The following is a 19,277-nucleotide window of genomic DNA, read 5'->3' on the forward strand; positions in this document are numbered from 1 at the left end:
CCTTCACCTGCCCTTTGTCCTCACCAGGACACCTTCCTCTGCCCCAGAGAAGGGGGCCCAGGGCAGGAGGTGGGAGCGGAGCGGAAGGGAGGAGTCCTCAGGGGCTGCCACCATCTAAGGTAGAGCTCAGAGGTCTGGCCTCAGACATAGGAGACCTGGTCTGAAGCCCAGGGGCGTGGCTCAGGAGCTGTGTGACCTCGGGCAGGCTTGCAGAAGAGTGATGACTACTGTATACTAGTCCTTTCCGAGCTTACAGAAGCCCTTGTTCACATTTCTCTTAGGGCCTCAGCAACCATGCTGTGATGTGGGTGTTATCATCAGTATACCCAGCAGAGGCTGGGTCCAGGGATTTGCCCAAGGTCATACAGCAGCAGGAACTTGACCTTCCCAACCTACTTCTACCCTAGCTACTGCCCCCTGTGTGCCGGAGGAGCTGGGGCCGCCGGGTCTACATTTTCCAGCACAGGATTTCCTCAGTGTGGCAGCAGGAGGGACTGTGTAGCAAATCCTCTAAAATGGCCACTCTACCTGCTAGGGAACATTTCCTAGATACCCCTTTATTCCCCCACCCACAGCCCCAGGGCCTCAGCTGCTGCCCCAGGAGGGATCTGGGAATCCGGGAGGTGTCCATGAACTTCGGATTTTCCTGGGGAAGTGGGGAAGGGGATGGCAGAGGGGGCTCTGGGTCCTGGGCCCTCCCCTCAGACAGGCATGGGCACCTCATCATATTCATCCTGACCGTCTTCCTCGTCGAAGGTCGCCTTGGCATCGTCAGCGTCCAGCTGGAGGAGCGGGGCAAGGAGGGCGGGTGAGCAATGAGCCCTCCATGCACTGAGACCTCCCCTGGGGTTAGGACAGGGCCTGCCTCTGAATCTTCACAAGAACTATCCTGCTCCCTCTGTTCCTAGGGTCGGTCTAAACAAGTGGTTCCCAAAGGGTGAGGGGCCCCTGGGGGCCCGGGACCCTGACGAGCACCCCACAGAGACCTGTGTTCTGGAGGAGCCACTGTCCAAAATGGTTTGCTAGAACATGGGACGGGCCACAGTGGGGAGCACACCCCGCGTGACTCGGAAGCCTCCACCACCCAGTCATTGCTCCTCCCTTTACAGGGGAGCAAGCCCCGAGGCACAGAGAAATGAGGTCACTTGCTGGAGATCACACACTAGGATGGGGCAGGCCCAGGATTTGATGCAGACCCTTGTCCCAGGCCTTAACCATGCCTGTCCGCCTTCCTTAGCCCAAGACCTCTCACATCCTCCCGACCCCTCTGCCGCCCCAGCTCTAGGAGCCCTGTCTCCGTCTCTGCCCTCTCTGCACCCTCCCCTGCCCCAGGCCCCCAGCAGCCACTCACACACTGGAGCTCCAGGTTCCTGAAGATGAAGGGCAGCAGGAGGCGTCGCAGGGGCACAGTGAGGATGAGGATGAAGGGCAGGGCCAGCGAGGTGGTGGGGTGGGACTTTGCCAACCACAGCACCACCAGGCAGATGATCTGGATGAACGTGAACACGTGCATGCGCCAGGTCTTCACCTGCGGGCGGAGGCTGGGGTCACTGTCTGCCCGGCGCCCGTAGCCCACCCCCACCCAGGCTGGGCCCCCCAGGAGGGTACCCGCTTGACGTAGGGCACATCTGGGTGGTGCTTGGGCGGCTTGAACAGAAGCAAGATGCGATCAAAGAGCTGGATGCCGCTGAGGGAGGTGATCCCCATGTAGAGAAAGATGCCAAATAGCACAGCCAGGGGGATGCGGGACAGGATGGGCCCCATGAGGATGGATAGGCCTGTGGGGAGAACCACACACTGTCAGCCCCAGGAGCCCCTGATGATCCCCCCAGAGGGGCTGGACAGTGAGACCACATAGGCACCCCATGGATGCTCTTAATCAGTATCGTCCCCATTTTAGAGATGAGGAAATGGGCTCAGAGAGGTGAGCCAACCTAAGGCCACACAGGGAGTGAGTGAGAGAACAGGGGTTCCTGCCTGCCTGCAGCACCTGCTCCCTTAACGAGAGAGGCTCACAGAGATCAGCGGTCACTCAGCTCAGCCCCAAATGCCTCCATCACCCTCCACCTACCCAAACCCCAGTGCTCCCACAGACACCTCCCTGGCTGTCCACACCAAACTCAGCTGGACTCTCAGCTGTTCCAGAACTTGGATCAACCCCAGTGCCCCTTCTGGCTCCCCCAAATCCAGATTATGCCTGTAGCACTGTAACTTGTACAACTGAGCTCGAGAGATCCAGGCATTTAACGAATCCTGTAATGGTGCAGGCAGGAAAACCGACCCAGACAGGGAGACACACTTGACAGGACAGGGCTGGACCCAGAGTTCACTGAGCTTCTGTTGGATGAACTCTGATACAGGGTCCTGCCTTGAGACCTCAGTAGAGGAGTAGCCGCCTCCCCTGCTCACAGCCCAGCCCAGTGCCCTGGACATTTCCTCCAGAATTCTCTCCTGTAAGTAAATGATGCTGGAAAGATGTGGGCAGAAGTGTGGGGAGGTCTGGCTGCCCAATGGGCAGGGTGGTAGGTGCACTGGGTCCTCAGGGGCAGGGCTGGGGGCCAGGGCAGGGCCAGAGCATGGTGGGGAGTGTGGCCTCACTTACCCACAAGCAGGGAGACCAGGAGGCCACTGATCCTCTGCTCCTTGACCTCCTGGATCTGGGCCGCAGCCCCTGGGGCGCTGGCCTTGCCCATGACAGTGAGGGCATTGGCATGGGTGACAGATCGCACAGTGGTGGCACTGAGCCAGGGCATCCCGAAGAGAGCAGCTATCCCGCCCATGCCCATGACCAGCAGCAGGTCCAGGTGGAAGCCGGAACCCTTGACCATCTTGCGCTCTGGTTTGCTGACAATCAGCCTGAGGGCGGGGAAGGTCAGGGTAAGAAGGGCTCTCCCTCACCATACCCACGCTGCCCCTTCCTCCCGTTCCCATACTTGGGTCCCTCTGTACCTCAATTTGTCCTTCTCTGCCCTCTCCCTTGAAGTGTCTTGCTTCCCTCCCTCCCGCCCTCTCCTGGGAACCCAGATGAGAACTCAGATGGGTTAGCTTCTATGAGCAGAAGTGTCTTCAGACACCTCCTAGAATGTCCACAGACAGATCCACCCAGAAGCTACTGGAGCAGATTGTAGGGAGCCTCCCTGGAAGAGGCTCCTTCCAAGATCTAGCACCTATACTTTTTAGCTTCATTTAGTCGTCTTTTTATTGAAAAGCGCTCCCCAGATGATATACTGTCTGGTCCCACAAAGCCAGAACCAACCCCACCCACCTGTCCATCATTCCTGCTGGTCAGGAGGGTCATGCACATGGTTAAGACTAGAGTCCAGTCCTCCCTGTCCTGCCCACCTGCCTCAGACCCTCCCAGCCCCAGCCCCACACTGCTCTTACGTGGTGATCTGGGACTCCAGGAAGATGAGAATGAAGACAAGCAGGGCGGGCAGGGCGGAGGCAAACATCATCCAGACTGGGAACTTTTTGCGCAAGCCCAGGGGGTGTATGAACCAGCCCCGGGCAGTGGTGTTGGACACGGTGAGGCCTTTAGGCACGCTGAGTTTCTGCAGGAGGGGGCGCTGGTGAGAACACTCTGGGAAGGGAGATGGGTTGCGGTGGGGGTAGGGGGAGCCAGCGTCCTGGGCTCTTGGGAACCTACTTATATTGAGCCCCTGCTTGAACTAAGCCCTTTATATACCTCTTCTCACTCCCAACTTTACAGGTGAGGAAACCAGATCAGAGAGGCTGTATAGTTTGCTCTGTATCACACAGCTATTTGATGGCGGAACTGAGATTCATGCTGAGCGTCTTTCCTACTGCCTCGAGTTAAGGAGTAAAGGACAATATGGTCCAAGTCTTTGCTTTGACCAAAGGGATTCAGCGGGGCTATGGCAAGAACCTGGGGCTCCTGGGGTAGCGGGAGGGATTAAGGGTAGATTTAGCTGACTTCAGGTTTGAGGAAGCTGCTTGGGGAGGCCAGGTGCTGGGGAAATGAACTAGGGGTGAGGAGGGGAGGGGGAGAGCGTTACCTGGGTGTATGTGTCCCCGATGAAAGTGTCCACCACCACCATGATCAGGATGGAGATGGGAACCCCAAAATCCCCGATGACCCGCCGCAGCTGAGGGTAGGTGAGGGACCAGTGTCAGTGCCCAGTTGCCCTCACCGCCCGCCTTCCTCTTGCCTTCGCTTCTGCCCCGTCTTCACCTAGGGGCCCTGCTCTTCCCAGGCATCCATCAGTATTTAATGCTCTGTCCTGCACCTTAATATGTGGATCTCCTTTCTCCTTCCTCTGAAGCAGTCTCCACTGCAGCCCCACAGCTTCTCCACGCCCTTCTAAGAACTATCTCTGGCTCCCCACTGGGTTCTCAACCTGAGCATGCTGGAAGGGGAGGTGGGCTTGCCAGAAAAGTGAAACCCTGGGTGAGGAGGGGGCCGGGGAGGCTTGGAATTGGGAGTGGGATTCTAGGGAAGAAGGCGGGAAGTGGCAGGGGAGAGGCGGGGTGGTGTGAGTGGGACAGGGCAGTGCAGGCAAGAGCAGGTCGGGAGGATACACTGACCTTGCCTGGAAAGTAGGAGCTGTTCTTGAACTTGCGCAGCGTCATGGCGAAGAAGAAGGTTCCAGCCATGAGCACAAGGGAGAGGAGGGCTGTGTTGGGCAGCGGGTCCTGAGGTTTGGGGTCTACTGTCACGTTATACTTGTAATGTTTTTGCAGTGGGTGGTCCTTGAAGATCTGCAGCAAAAAAAAAAACAAAAAAAAAAAACACAAGGCGTCCTGTTTCCCCGCATCTATCCTCCATCCACCCATCCACACATCCATCCGATCTGCCCATCATCTAGTCATCTATCTATCCACCCATCATTCATTCATCCTTCTGCCTGTCCATCCGCCCATCCATCCATCCACCCATCATTCATTCATCCTTTTGCCTGTCCATCCATCCATCCGCCCATCCATCCATCCATCCATCCATCCATCCATCCATCCATCCATCCATCCATCTTCTTTAACTGACATGGAGATAGAGAGGCCTTGGATTCTACAACTTGGTTTCAGGAGGACCTGGCTAGGTATGTGGGTGGGCCATGGAGGCAACGAACACATATGAACATGAGAGCACCCAGGAGACATGAGACTGGAGGGTAGGAATTGCCGAGAAGTTTCCTTAAAAGGGTTTTAAAGACTTGGAAATAGAAACACCTACCAACCAACAAAATCAGGAGCAATCACAGCATTACCCTCCCCCACATAAAATGCAAATGCAGGCATGGTTAAGGGTGACAGAGCTGAGGCAGGCGCTCCAGCATACACTTGCTCTTGACAGCAAGTGCAGGAGAGGGAAGAGGGGACTCCAGAGCATCCAGAACCGTGGCCCCCCATCATGCATGCAGTTCCTCACATTTAGTCTCATACCTACTCGCCCATTTGCCTCTCCTTGTGTGGCCATAAACACAGACATGTGCACATGCACAGGGAGGTGCCCTCTCGTGCACAGTCGTGGTAAGAATACCAGGCCACAGAGAGCAGGTGTCAGTATGGATGTGATTACAGTCACACACCATGAGCCACGCCAAGGCCACGCAGACACGGCATCATGACACACGCTCACGTCGTGTCTGCAGTCTCACAGGCACGCTCACGCCCAGACACCCATGGACCCCCACCTTGACCAGCTTGGTGAAGGTCTCAAAGATGAAGATGAGGGAGATGAGGATGGAGAAGATTTCCTGGGTATAGCGGGAGATGAAGCGGACCAGGAAGCTGCCCTCGAAGGCCACCACCAGTACCACCAACAGGATGAGCCAGATGCCGATCCACACGCGGCCCACGATGTACTCCAGGCCATTACTCTGGCAGAACTGCAGGGTGGCCAGAGGGAGCTGGGGTCAGACAAGCGGGGCCTGGGCACCCAGCATGAGGCAGGCGGGGCCAGGGCCAGGGCCACAGTGGGGCCAGAACAGCTACCGAATAGAAGGCTTCCTCAAACACGAGCAAGGGTCCCGAGAAGCCGACCACGAGGAGGGGCTGTGCCCCCAGCAGGGCAAAGAGAATGCCCTGCACAGCAGTGGAGATGAGCAGCTCCGACACCCCCATCATGTTCTGGGTCTTTTCTCCTGTGGGTAGAAGTTACAGTGGGTCAAGGTCAGGAGACATTTCCAGGTGCATTTCAGGGGCTGACAGATGCAAGGGTGTAGAATGTCAAACTGGGTCAGAAGGCAGGGCCGACACAGAGGCCAAAGGACCAGAGGTGAGGGGCACTCACCCAGGAGGCCACCGAAGGTGACGGCAGGTGAAAGGGCAGCAAAGTAGATAAAGATGACAGCAGCCAAGATCTGGGGGCTGAGCGCGTCCGTGATGTCACTCAAATAGCGGGGGTAACGGCGCCGGATGTCACGTACCAGGCCCCCAAAGAGATTGCCTGTCCTCTGCAAAGGGTCATCCGGGCCACCAGGGACCCCTGGACCCCCATTCAAGTCTGTAGTAAAGGACAAGACCGTGGTCACAAGGGGTGACGGGGGAGGTGTGGAGAGAGGGGGTCAGGAATAGTGTCTGATGGGAAAGGAGTGGCCAGGGCAGCTGGGAGTCAGGAGGACAGGGAGGGGTGACACCAGGATATTTGAGGGGGAGAGGGGAGGCAGGTGCTCACAGGACTATGCAGGGGTGTCTGAGGACCTGTGGGGGCTTGGAAAGCCTTGGGCTGGGCAGGGCAGGTACCTAGGCCCTTGTAGAAGCTGGGGTCGGGCTTGGCAGGGCTGGGCAGGTAGCGTCTCCGCAGCAGCTCCCGCTGCACTGGCACCAGACTGAGCAGCGCTTGCTCGGAGGGGGCATCTGTGGGAGGCAGCACCAGACTGCAGTCCAGGAAGCCCTCCAGGGATTGCACCAGCTCTCCCCTGCTCTGGGCCAGATATGCCTCTGTGCGGAACACCTGGGGACAGGAGAGAGGCTCAGGGGACCTGGACCCGCTGGAGGAAAGGACTCGAGTCCAGGTGTCACTTAGCTCCTTTTTGCTAGGAAGAGCTTTCCCTGCCTCTCTCCAACCCCAACTATGAAAGCTTTGGGGAGACAGATGGACCCAATGGGGAGAGGCGAGAGGACTGGGGCAGAGCAGTGGGTGTCTGCAGGCCAGGGGGAGCTAGAGAAGACTAGGCCAGACAAGGTCAAACTGGGTCGAGCAGGGTCCAAGTGGTGCAGACTGGACCAGGGCAGATGGAGCAGGGCGAAGGCAGAGGACACAGACCGGCCACCCCCAGCCAGACAGGACAGAAGCAGCTGGATTAGCCTGAATGGGCCGAACTAGAGAAGCTAAAGCCACACAGTCCAGTCCCGGATGGAGAAGGGGCCTCGGCTTTCACCTGGGGTCCCCCGCCCTTGCCAGCCCCTCCTCACCCGCTCTGACATGAGGGTGGCAGCTGCCCGGCCCAGCTGGGTATAGCTGGTGCTGGGTCTCTCGGGTCCCAGCAACACGAAGAGGAAGCGCACGGGCACTGGCAGCTCCAGGGCCTCCAGCACCGCTGCCTCCTGCAGCCTCACAAAGCCCAGCACAGGGCGCTCCAGGAAGGCAGCGCGGCCTGTAGGGAGGGGCGGGGAGAGGCGGTCAGGCCAGGTGAAGTGGGCACTGATGGGGCCAGGTTTAGGGAAAGGCAGGCTGAGCCAGGGCAGGAGGTAAAAGCAGGGGGTGAGAAGTGTGGGGGGACACTGGCCTCTTACCCACTAGTATCAGGGTGGCCTCCGAATCCGGGGGGATCTTTTCCAGAATTCCAGATGGCGAGCGCCCTTCTGTGCCGCCTTCTCCCTGCAGGAAGGAGGGTGGGAGGGGAATCCTCCAATGTTCTGGACCCAAGATGCCCGGGCTTCCTCCTCCCCCACCCATTCTCACTTGCCTCTGTGTTCAGGTTGGGGACTCCCCCCACACCCCTGGGACATCCTCACCTGTTCACAGAAGAGCTGAGTCTCCAGCGAGGGAGGTTGGGGGAGGAGAGGCTGTGAGGGCTCCCCAGAACGTGTCAGGACCACGGGCTTCACGCTCCCCAAGGACCCCAGGTCTCCGGCATGGCTGCGGGACACAGGGGACATGGCTGAGTCAGCTGTTCAGGCCTGGCCCCCAGCAGAGTGGAGACACGCAGTGGGAGGGACAGAGTAGGACTTTCCGGGGACCAGACTAGAGAGATCCTGGAGAACCAGCCTCCCCAGAAGGATGATCCAGACGCAAGCGGGTGGTCTCTATCTGGAATGATTGGGTGGAGCCACAAAATGGATGGCACCAGGCCTCCCTGGTGGCACAGGGGTTAAAGACAGCACTGTCAAGCTATCACCAGCCACTGCAGCACAAGTTCGATCCCCAGCCAGCCAGGGAGCAACCCACATGGCGCAGCAGACCTCTCCTGCCTCACCCTCTGCTCCCCTCAGCAGTGTATTTCAGTGGATCTGCATGTTCTGCTCCCCACTTTCTCTGGTGAATCCTCTCACCCCCCACACCTCTGGCCTACTTCCTGTTTATTGATATATGCATAAATAAATAAATCCTAAAAAAAAAAAAAAAGAATGGCTCGCAGGGAGGGCCTTCTTCTCAGGCTCTGTCCTCTGGAGGTGTCAGCCGCAGGTGCCATCATGGAAGAAAGGTGGGCCCTGGCCTGCAAGGAGGAGCCATCCAGGCCCCAGGGAGACCTTGCGGCGGGTGGGCTGGGGAGGTGGCCCTTTGAGCATGGCGTCAGGCCCTGGCAGGCAGGGGCACCTGTGTTTGAGCAGCAGGACCCGCAGCAGCTCATCTCTGTCCTGGGGCCGGATCTGCTCCTCGTAGATGAACGTGTCCAGCAGCTGGTTGACCACCCCAGCCAGGGAGGTCTCTGGCAGGTCCAGGAGGACAGAACCTATGAGCAGTGGAGGGTGAGCTCGGTGGCTGCCACGGCCCTCCTTCCCCCGCCAAGCCTCACAGGGCAGGGGCCGCAGAGGGACCAGGCAGGGCTCACCCTTGGCGAAGGCTCTCTGCAGCTCCAGGAGGCTCCAGAAGGTGAGGTAAGACAGGTGCGGGCGGCCCCAGACTCCATTCTCTCCCAGGTTTTCCTCCAGCCGCACCCAGCGTGCTGCCTCCATCCAGCACAGCTCCATATTCTTCTCATCCATCACCAGCTCCTGCAGCTCCACATAGATCTGCAGCCCAACAGGCCTGAATTAGTCCCCGGGGCCCAGGGTGGGCCATGGGGAGACTGGGACCCCAGGTCTGAGGGGCCCTCAGCAGGTACTCAGGGCCCTGGAGCGCTAGGTGTCAGACTCCGAACCCAGGCAGTCACAGCCTTTCTGGAAGGTTGAGTGAGATGAGAAGGGGGGATGCTTCAGGGTCCTTTCGGTGTACCCCACACCTCTTGCTCTATCCCCCAACTTCCTGACCAGGCCCCTCACCCCATTTCAGAGGCATTTGGAGAATCTCAGACCAAAGGGGCACTTGGGAGGGAAGGAGAGGGAATCTTGGGGTCACTGGGTCAGTATTTCCCCTCTGAGATTGGTGAGTGGCCACAGAATACACTTGGGGTTCTCTGGGGCCAGGTGATTCCTCCCTGGCCTAGCTGAGGGTAGACCCAGTTTCCTCATTGGCTAGGGGGTCTGGTGTCCAGTGGGGTCATGGCTCTCTTCCGTAGAGAGCACCTGACTGCCCAGCCAGGGCCAAAGGGCTGGGGGGCTGTGACCTCCAGCAGTCAGTCTCTCTCTGCGTGGGGGGCCCCAACAGAGGGGCGTGTGCTTTGCCCTTCCATTGCCCAGAACCCCCACTCCTTCTTAGCCTGTTTGTGGGATTCCCCCACCCTGTAGCTGTCTGCTCCTCTCTGGTAGAATGGTGGGTTGCAAGGGCAGCATGGAAGATGTTTGGGGGGGGGCAGTGTCCTCACCTCGTGGGTGCCCGAGTGTGATGTAGTTTGATAGTCGGTGGCTGTTGGCTCGGTGGGATGAGCTGAAAACCCAGATGCCAGTTAGCGTGGCCCCCAGACAATTCCCGCCTCGAGACCCCCAGTATCACCTACCACAAGTCTTGAGCCCCGAGAGCAGCACCAGAGCCGCCTCTACTCCCTTCCACTGCCCCTGGGCCGGTGCCCCCACTCCACCCCTGCCACGCAGTGGGTTGTGGCTCTCACGCCTGTTCTCAGACTGTGGCTCCCGTCTGTGCTGCGCGCCACCCCTGGGACTCATCCTCAGGGCGAGGGGGAGGGTCCTTGCCGGGTGACCAGCGTCCTGAACGGCCGTTCGCAGGCCTATGCCAGGGTCTCCTCCCGCCACCTTCTGGGACAGCCCTTCCTTATTCCCACCTGCCTCACAGATCCCGCCAGCCCAGCAGCTGCTCGCAGCCTCCAAGCTGAGCTCTGAGTGCCGGGCGGGCCGGGGGTCTGCTCCTTATATCTCCCCCCACCCTCCCACCCCTCAGTTCCCAGAGGGGCCTCTTATCTTCGGTACCAATTGCCAGCATTTATGCCCTGTTGACAGTAAACAGGTGCTGGCCGGGGGCTCCCCTAAGACCTTGGACAAGCCCTGGAAGATTTCCTTATGTCTCTGCCCAGGGGTACCCCACAGCCACCTTTCTCAGGACCCTGACCCCCAAGACAGAAAGGTGTTTCTAGAAGTGGCCCAGGGCCTGGCCCAGCGGCAGCACTCACAACACAGGCAGCCTGTGGGCTCACGCCCTTGTCCAGAAGGGCCTGCTGCCCTCTCCCATCCAGGGGGCACTGTGCCGGGTGACTGACCCCGCCTCCACCCCCAGTCACCTCCTGTGATCATTTCAAACAAAACTGTTTATCCTTCAATCAACCAGGATTATGGGAGACCTGGGCTGGGGTATGGGGGTGTGGGGGGGCACGGGGGGGGCGCTGTGGAAGGGGAGGACAAGCTCCTCAGCTGCCCCTGTCTGGGACCCAGCAGAGAGGGGAGGAGGGGGCTCACCTTCTGGCTCTTCCATCTGGGGCACGGGTGCTCCTGGGTCTTCATATTCCTCCTGCTCTAGAATCTCCTCCATCCCCTCCTCATAATCCTCCTGCAGAAAGAGGCCATGAGGGCTGGGCTGCGAGGGATCCCCTTGGGCCCCCATGAGGACAGGAGTGCGGGCCCCTGCCAGGAGTCCCCAGGTGGGAGCCCCGCAGCCCCATGGACTCACCTGCGAGTCCCCCATGGCGCTGACTGGATGTGTGGCTGGCCTGCGGCAGAGCCTCCAGCATAACCCGTGGGTCCCTGCGGGGAGGGGCACAGCTGAGCACGCTGGGGTGTCTGGTCCCCCCCCAGGGCATTGCCTCTGAGGGAAGGGGGACCCTGCGCAGTGGGACACAGTGAGGTCAGAGGAAGGACGTGGCTGGGGGCTTGGAGGACGGGGCTGGATGTGCAGGTGGGGGGCCTGCAGGGGTGTGGAGACGTGGGGGGGCCTGCAGGGGTGTGGAGATGTGGGGGGGGCCTGCAGGGGTGTGGAGACGGGGCAGCGCAGGGAAGAAGTTTGGCGTGGAGGGTGTTTGGAGAGGATGCGGGTGTGACCTTCATAGCCAACTCCTTCCTCCCACCTCCAGCCCTCTCCCAGCTTCTCCTGCCTGCCCCCCAAGTAGGCAGCCCAAGGGGCATGACTGTTCCCCCTTCAGGGAGCTTAGCTCCCCAGAGACTCCACAAGACCCCCTTCTACAGAAATGGCTGCTGTCTGTGCGGCACCTCGCAAGCGGGGTGATGTGGTGTCCTCTTTCCCCACCCCACTCCCTCTCTTCGGCTCTCTCCCCACCTAGCCCCTTGGCCTCCTGACCAAGCCCCTTCCCCCCCAGGGCCTTTGCACCTGCAGTCGTGATATGCTGGATGCCCTCCCCCTCCCCCTCAGCCCTTCTCAGTCTCCCCTCAAATGTCACCTCCCCGGGCTCCCAGCCCCGCCCCCCCCCACTACCCGAACATTCACAAACTGTCCCGGTGCACACGGTGGATCTATTGTCTGACGACAGCCCTAGAAGGGAAGGCGCGGGAGGGCAGAGACCTGCGTGTCTCAGTCCCCACTGGCCCGTGCACCCCTAGGGCTGCCACTTAGTAGGTGTTCAATAAGCACATGTTGGCTAAAACTCGGAGCGCTGTCCCACTGCTGGCTTGGCGCCCTGGGGTCCAGCCAGGGTGAGAAGGGTCCAGCAGAAGACCCTGGCCCTGTGCCTCCGTTTTCCCAGCTGTGTCTCCAGCAGAGAGGAAAGTGTCCCCACCCCAGGAAAATGAGGACAAGCCGGGGAGAGTGAGGGGTTTCAGGGGTGGCCCCACCCTGGATGTGCAGGGACTTCCTTCCCCCTACGCCCAAAGCAGCAAAGGACACTGAGGTGACAGGGGTTTGGGTCAGGTTGACACACCTGCCCACTCAGCATGGGGCTGAGCAGTGGGGACACTGAGATGAGCAAGACACGCTCCCCACGCTCCAGAAGCTCCCTCGCTGGCAGCACTCGCCATCCAGGGGATAAAGGCCCCAGACAAACTCAGCTCTGAGGAGCAGGTGTGCTGGGTGGCCAGGCTGTCTGCAGGAGCCAGAGCAGGGCTCACGGCTGGGCTGGGGAGCTGGAGGCTCTGGAGAAGGGGACACTAGCCCTGGGGCCGGGAGCGGGGCCATGACTGAGCCCCAACAAACTGGGAAAGGCAGGGGCTCTTGCCTCAGAGTGGTGGTGAGGTACTGATGGCCACAGAGGGCCCCAAAGCACCCCTCGAGGGCCCATCTTGGCATCAGCCTTTCTTCCTACTTGTTCTCTGGTCCCCAAATTCCCCTTCCTTCCTCTGCTTCCATCTTTATCCTCTTTTTCCTTCTCTGCCCACCCCCCACCCCTGTCTCCAGCTCTCAGATTCCTGGCAGCCTCAAGAAGTCCAAGCTTTAGGTACCACAGTCCCAACATGTGACTTTAACTGTGGCCTCAGTCCCCCATTTAAGAGGGGCCGCTCAGAGGGCCAGGCTGCCTCTCTGCACTGCCAGCCAGCATAGCCATGGCAGTGCCAGCCTCCACCCTGGCCTCAGCCACCCCTCCCACCAAGGGTCTTCCCACGGAGGTCCCGAGGCAGCAGTGAGAGGAAGCAGGGGAGCCTCGAGATGACTTGCGCTCACTGGGGCCTTTCAGATACACCCTTGACCTTGATTGCTTCCCCGCAGACCCAGCACCCCCAGCTTCAGGCTGTAGACCTTATTCTGCCTGGCACTGATAAGACCTGGCCCCCAGTTGCTGCCCGTGTCTGGAAGTGCACCAAACACCTGGCCAGCCAGCCAGGGCAAGGCCAGATAAGGGGAGCAGGCATCTGAGCCAGGAGGTAGAGCACAGCTGGGAAGAGGCTGGGGTGATGTGATGTGCCCGCTGGTACAGCACCTCCTTTGCAGAGTCACCCTGTCCTGCACAGGGCTGTACTGACAGTGATTAAAAGTATGGACTCTGGGCCTCCCTGGTGGCGCAAGGGGTTAAGATGCAACCCCGCAGCCACTGCAGCATGAGTTTGATCCCCAGCCAGGGAGCAACCCACATGGCGAGGCAGACCTCTCCTGACTCGCCCGCTGCTCCCCTCAGCAGTGTATTTCAGTGGATCTGCCTGTTCTACTCCCCTTTCTGTCTCTGGTGAATCCTCTCACCCCCCACACCTCTGGCCTGTACCCCAGTTCTTGTATGCATAAATAAATAAATCTTAAAAAATAATAAAGTACGGACTCTGGAGTCAGACGGCCTGGGTTCAAATCCCTCTCACTACCTACATGGCCTGTGTGCCCTCGAGCAAGTGACTCAACCTGTCTCAGTTTTCTCCGCTGTAGAATGGGGTCATAAGGAGACCTCGTAGACTGTTGGAGCACTGAGTTCCTACCCTGTGCGTGAGGCCAGAGTGGGCTCAGGAAACCCTTGTCAGTGTTTGCTCTCGTCACCGGGGCTGCTGGGGAGTCAGGCCAGACTTGCTCTCCTCGCCCCTCTCTGATTTTTCTTTAATCCCCACGGAGTTAGCCTAAGTGCTCTGAGATCCTCCAGTGGTGAGGACACTTCCTTTCCCTCCAAATGCCAGGTCACCCTGGTAGACTCCCAAATGGGACTGATGGTTTTTCTCCTTTTTGGGAGATGGGGTGGTTTGGGGACCCCCATCCTGGTTGGAAAGAGTGGGCTAGAGGTGAGAGCTAAGTCTGGGGGATCTGAAGGGCTGGTAAATAAGAACCTGACAAGGACCCACACCTGGAGGGAATCGGCTTTACTGTTCCCCCACCCCCAGCCACACATGCTTCTGCTGCCACGTGCAGTTTTTTCCCTGACACTCCCAGCCCAGATGCCAGCGGGCCTGTGCCCTTAGGGGAAACAACACATTGTGCCGTGCTTACCCCACCCACCTGCACCCCCCTTGGAGGTCTGTGTGGCTATGCCTACTTGGGCACAGATTCAGGCCAGGCACCTGCAAAAACCCTCAGGACAGATGCGCGGACCTCTCCAGCCCCTCCTGGCTCTACTCACCTGCTCACAAGCCTGGGGTCCCCCGGAACCTCCTGCAGCGGTGGTGCCCTCTGTGACCGGCTGAGCTCACACCTGCTCTAACAGCACCAGGCTCTGGTGCTGTGCCCCGGGGCAGCTCACAAACCCCTGACTCATGCCCCCGCCTCCTAATCTGCCCGCCCCATGGGCCCTGAGCCCCTTTTCACCCACTCCCCCTCCCTGCCACGCTCCTGCTGGGCGCCCAGTAAACAGAGTTATCTCCCACCCACATCTGGACAGCTGTGAGTTGGGCCCACCCCACCCTGGTCAGCCAGCACCGATGTATTCTGCGGCTCTCTTGGCCCCTGGGGTTCTCCTGGGTCTCCCCTCATGGACTAAGTGGTGATGGCTGGGTTCTTGGAGCTCCCAGGGTTTCTGGCGCAATCTCTGATGCCATTGCCCTGCCCTTCCTCTGGCCGCAAGATGCTCGGCTGTCTCCTCCTGCTCTGGGGTGTCCTCCCCCAGACTCAGCTCCCTCAGCTGCCTTGCCCACAGGGACCTACTCGATGCTCCCAGGACCCAGACAGCCTCCTTCTCTTTGTGCCCCAGACCCAGGCACCCCAGCCACCCTCTCCCCAAGACCCCGCTGGCTCCAAAGTGCTGGCCCCTGGGCGCTAAGACGCTGCTGCTCAGTCAACCTGAAACAATGTCAGGTCAACAAAAACAACTGTCCCAGCTCCCAGCTCACAAAGCGCCAATGTCTGGGCACACTGGCTCCTCTGTGGGGAGCCCGGCCCAGGGCCCCAGGGCCAGAGCACCCGCATTCTCAGCCTCCACTCCGCCCCTCCCCACACCCCCCAGCCGGGCAGCTCTGCTCTTGGAGGAGGCTGAAGCCAGTCACCTAGGCCTGGGCTCTGGTTGCCAAAGAGCCAGAGACTGAAAGATGAGTTCAGAGCAGCAGGAATGAAGGGATTGAATGCAGACAGAAAGGGGGTGTTGTGGCTTGAGGGAGGGAGCTCCCCAGCTGCCCCTGGGCAGCTACCTGCCCTCTCTGGGCGTTCTTATCTGCGCACTGGAAGCCCCATTCTGTGGCTGCCAGCTGGGGGGTCCCCCACTTCAGTTTCAAACTCAGAGATAAGGACAGAGACAGCGCATGCAGCAACTCCACAGCTGTTTCCTGGGTGCCACAGCCCCTGGCCCAGAAAGGAAGGGCAGTCCAGGGGCCCAGGACCAGCATGCTCCAGTTATGGGGGGCTTCTGTTCCTCACACCGTGTGTGTGTGGGTTTCACCTGGTGTTCACGCTACCCTTCCAGCCTCCCCATCTTACGGAGGAGGACACTAGCGCCCAAGTGGCTTCCTAGTACAGGGAATGACCGGGCCACCAGCTGCGTGCAGGCGCCCTGCCAGCCTTCGTGTGCGTTATCTGTCTGAGCTCTCCAAGCCCCTCTGAGGAGGGCACTGTTTGCCGCTGGTGTCCCCTCTCACAGCTGATGACGCTAAGGGTGGAGAGATAGGCGCTCACCCCAGGCCCGGCTGGTGGAGCCTGGACTCGCGCCTGGCCCTGGCGGGCTGCCTGATGCTAAGCACCCTGCTCCCTCCTACCACTCTCAGCTCCCACGCCAGCCAGGAACAGAGAGGCCCTGGCTGAAGGAAGGGGGTGCCTCCTCCCCCTGCAGGGTTGGTGGGATCTGTCCCAAACCCCAGCTCAGATGGGGCCGCTTCCTGTGGCCTGTGGCAGTGAATGCCAAATCGGACGCCCTGCCTTCCTGCCACAGCCCAGAGGGCCCGGGGACCCAATCTCTGTGGGGGGGGGGCAGCCCAGTGCAGGAGGCAGCGGGGGAGCACCTCCCTGTGGCCCCAGAAAGGACTGACAGCTGACTGGACAGGATGGGGGGGTGGGGGCGGCAAGAAGAGGATGACAAATGAGAACACCTGGCCTAGGAGGAGCCAGGGCGGCTAGGCTGCTCCGAGGCTGCGCCCCTGGCAGCCCACCAGACAGCCAGGCCACAGCAGAGCAGACTGACATCTGGTCCTTTCTACTCACACCACGTGTTCTAGGTCATTCGTGTGGCCCTGACCGAGTGTGGACGCTTCCCCAGATCTGCCCAACATCATGTTGACTTGCTGATGCTTTTCCAGGAAGAAGCAACCACTCGCTTCATTTTATTCCAGCGTGGACTCGGTCAGTTCGGCTCATCCGCAGGCTCCCGCACGCCTGGCACAAGACAGGAGAGACCGGCCTCCCCTGAGCCGCGTCCCAGGGCTGGGCAGCGGTGGTCAGAAAGTCTTGTGTTTCGGAGAACTGACTGACCTGCAGGGCCCCGCACCTGCCCCTGGTCCTCCTCTTCCGCTGCCGTGTTCTAGAGCCCAAAGGAGAGAGCGGCCGGGCTGTCCTCCCCAAGGTCCGGGGTCTCCTTGCCCAGGCAGGCACTCGCAGGAGGTTGGAGCCAAGGCCAGGTGTCGGCAAAAGCCCCAGACCTGCAGTAACCCATCCTGCAAGGTGACTGGCTTGGCTCTCTACCCTCCCGACTTCTGGACATGCAGCCCAGGCCACGGGTGGGGCGACTGCACCCGAGGGAGACCCCGTGTGAGGAAGCAGGGGCCTCCAGAAGAGACAGAGGCTTTCTTCTTCCTGGTCATCCTGAGACATGGTCAGTTCTCTGAGAGGCGTGGGGGTTTCTTTCTCTCTCTCGACCCAAAGGTACAAGCTGAGCCTCCAGGTGGGAGGGGGAGGTCTGATGGCCACTGGGTGACCTGTTGTTTGCAGTGAACTGGGCAATGAAGTGTTGAAGAAGCTCAGGCCTCATAGGCTGAAGGAGGATCCAGACCTCACACCCACTCTTCCATGGCCAGTGAGATGGGGTGTCCTGGGAAGCAGGATCTGCTCCAGGGGCCTCAAGGCAGGGCTGGGTGCTCTCACTTTCAACACTGGCCCTTCTTAGAAGGTTCCATGCTTCCTTGGCTTCTGGGGTTTTACATGTTCCCTTCTGAGCACCTTCCTTTCACATCTGCTGGACCTAACCTGCGACCTTCAGCATTCAGCCCTCGCAGGCCTGGTGGGGTTTTAGGATTCAGCCCCGGCAGACTGAGGGGTTCAGCCCTGAGCCCACTTATCACGGCCTATCCATGCACTGCTGGGAGAGCCACAGTCCCGAATCTTTCTCCACAGACTGTGAGCCCAGGACAGGAACCACCACTCAGTCCCTGCAACCCAGCCCGGATTCTGTCCACTGTGCCTGTTCATATGTGTTTATTGACTTTGAGTGGAATTGGTAAAAAAAATCTATCCCTCACCCCAATGCTGAAAGCACAGAGACAGTTAATATTTGAGAGTGGCAGCACAGTGACACATCCATAGTCTTATTTAACTCTAACCATTTCCTCGCAACACAAACAAGCACAGAAACAACCCAGGGCCTCCTCCAGTCTTCACCCACTGGATTCCCCATGCCCCGAACCAAGGTGCTCCCTGATTCTTCTCTCTCCCTCGCCCTGCTCCAGCCACGGCCGTCCTATTACTCTGCTGCCACCTCTCCATCCTCTTCTGTCCATCCCCACTGTCTCTCCTTGGGCCCATCTTGCTCCCCCAACACTCCAGGAGTCTTACCCGGCCTCCCTCGGCCCCTGTACAATGCAGGTGCCGCCCAGCAGTTACCTTCCAGAAACGCACATCCAATGACAGCTCTCCCTACACAAAGACCTTCATGGTATAAACAGAAAGTGATACCCATGCCCTAGCCTGGGCTCCCCTGCCCTCTGCTCACCCCTCTTTCTGCTCTACTGAGGTGCTATCACCATCCCTGCCTATCTCCCCCACCGCACCCCACCTGGATGCCCCTTCCTGGTTTCTTCAGGCCTGGCTCCTTTCCACGTTCAGGCCTCAGGTCAAATGTTACCCCCTGCAAGGAGCCTTCCACCACCACCCAGTGAGAGCTGCCTCCAGCCACTGCACCACTGAAAGTCAGGCTGGGCTGTGTGTGAAAGAAAACCCCAGATCTCAGTGGCTTAACCAAGGCAGGAGTTTATTTCTCACTAGTCCATCTCCTGAGCTCTACGGTGCTCTGCAAGGTTGGGGGTGGGGGTGGGGTGGGTCTGCCCAGGCATCTTCTGTCCTGTGTCTTTTTTTTTTAAGATTTTTTAATTTGTTTATGCATACAAGAGTTGGGGTACAGGCCAGAGATGCAGAGGTTGAGAGGATTCACCAGAGACAGAGTGGGGAGCAGAACAGATCTACTGAAATACACTGCTGAGGGGAGCAGCGGGCGAGACAGGAGAGGTATGCTGGGCCATGTGGGTGACCTCCCTGGCCGGGGATCGAACTTGTGCTGCAGTGGCTGCAGATAGCTTCATAGTGCAGTATATTAACCCCTTGTGCCACCAGGGAGGCCCCTGTCCTGTGTCATTTTCAACAGGTGGCTTTCTCTTCATGGTTCCCTGAGGCTGCTTGAGCTTCAGCCATCACCTCTGCATTCCAGCCAGCAGGGTGAACAGAGAAAGAAATATGTGCCTGGACTTGAAGGACATTTCCTGGCTGTTACTTCTCCTTATGCCCCATTAGTCAGGACTAAATCACATGGCAATACCTAGCTCCAATGAAGCCTGGGAGACATAGTCTTTATTCTAGGAAGTCATAAGTCCAGAGTTTTCTATTACATGGGAAAAGAGCAGAATGGAAATAAGAGGACGCCCTCTCAGCCAAAATCACATCACCTGCTAAATCCTCTTCTTTATCCTACCAGCTGAGAGTTTCCAGTTTAATTATTTACTTGCTGTCATCTCTTTCCCTTAGAATGGAAACTCCAGGAGGGCAAGTTCTTTGCTGGCTTGTGCATCACCATGTCTCCAGAGCCTAGCATACTGCCTGACACAAAGCCAGCTCTGAATTTTTACTG

The 19,277-nt window shown here is 59.2% G+C and overlaps 1 protein-coding gene across 1 annotated transcript; it reads right to left on the reverse strand.

The window, feature by feature from the left end:
• Nucleotides 1-663: 663 nt before the first annotated feature.
• Nucleotides 664-11,134, reverse strand: SLC4A1 (solute carrier family 4 member 1 (Diego blood group); the record flags this gene model as incomplete). The annotated part of the gene is made up of 19 exons (XM_084236504.1): nucleotides 664-782; nucleotides 1,352-1,528; nucleotides 1,609-1,778; nucleotides 2,603-2,856; nucleotides 3,385-3,551; nucleotides 4,017-4,106; nucleotides 4,546-4,719; nucleotides 5,652-5,846; nucleotides 5,953-6,101; nucleotides 6,251-6,463; nucleotides 6,703-6,913; nucleotides 7,375-7,556; nucleotides 7,696-7,780; nucleotides 7,918-8,041; nucleotides 8,720-8,855; nucleotides 8,955-9,135; nucleotides 9,867-9,928; nucleotides 10,909-10,999; nucleotides 11,120-11,134. The coding sequence occupies 19 exons, from the start codon at nucleotides 11,132-11,134 to the stop codon at nucleotides 702-704; spliced, it is 2,757 nt and encodes a 918-aa protein (XP_084092630.1). The 3' UTR covers nucleotides 664-701.
• Between the last annotated feature and the right edge of the window lie 8,143 nt (nucleotides 11,135-19,277).

The sequence above is a fragment of the Talpa europaea genome (assembly GCF_964194135.1).
Source record: "Talpa europaea genome assembly, chromosome: 7".
Lineage (NCBI taxonomy): Eukaryota > Metazoa > Chordata > Mammalia > Eulipotyphla > Talpidae > Talpa > Talpa europaea.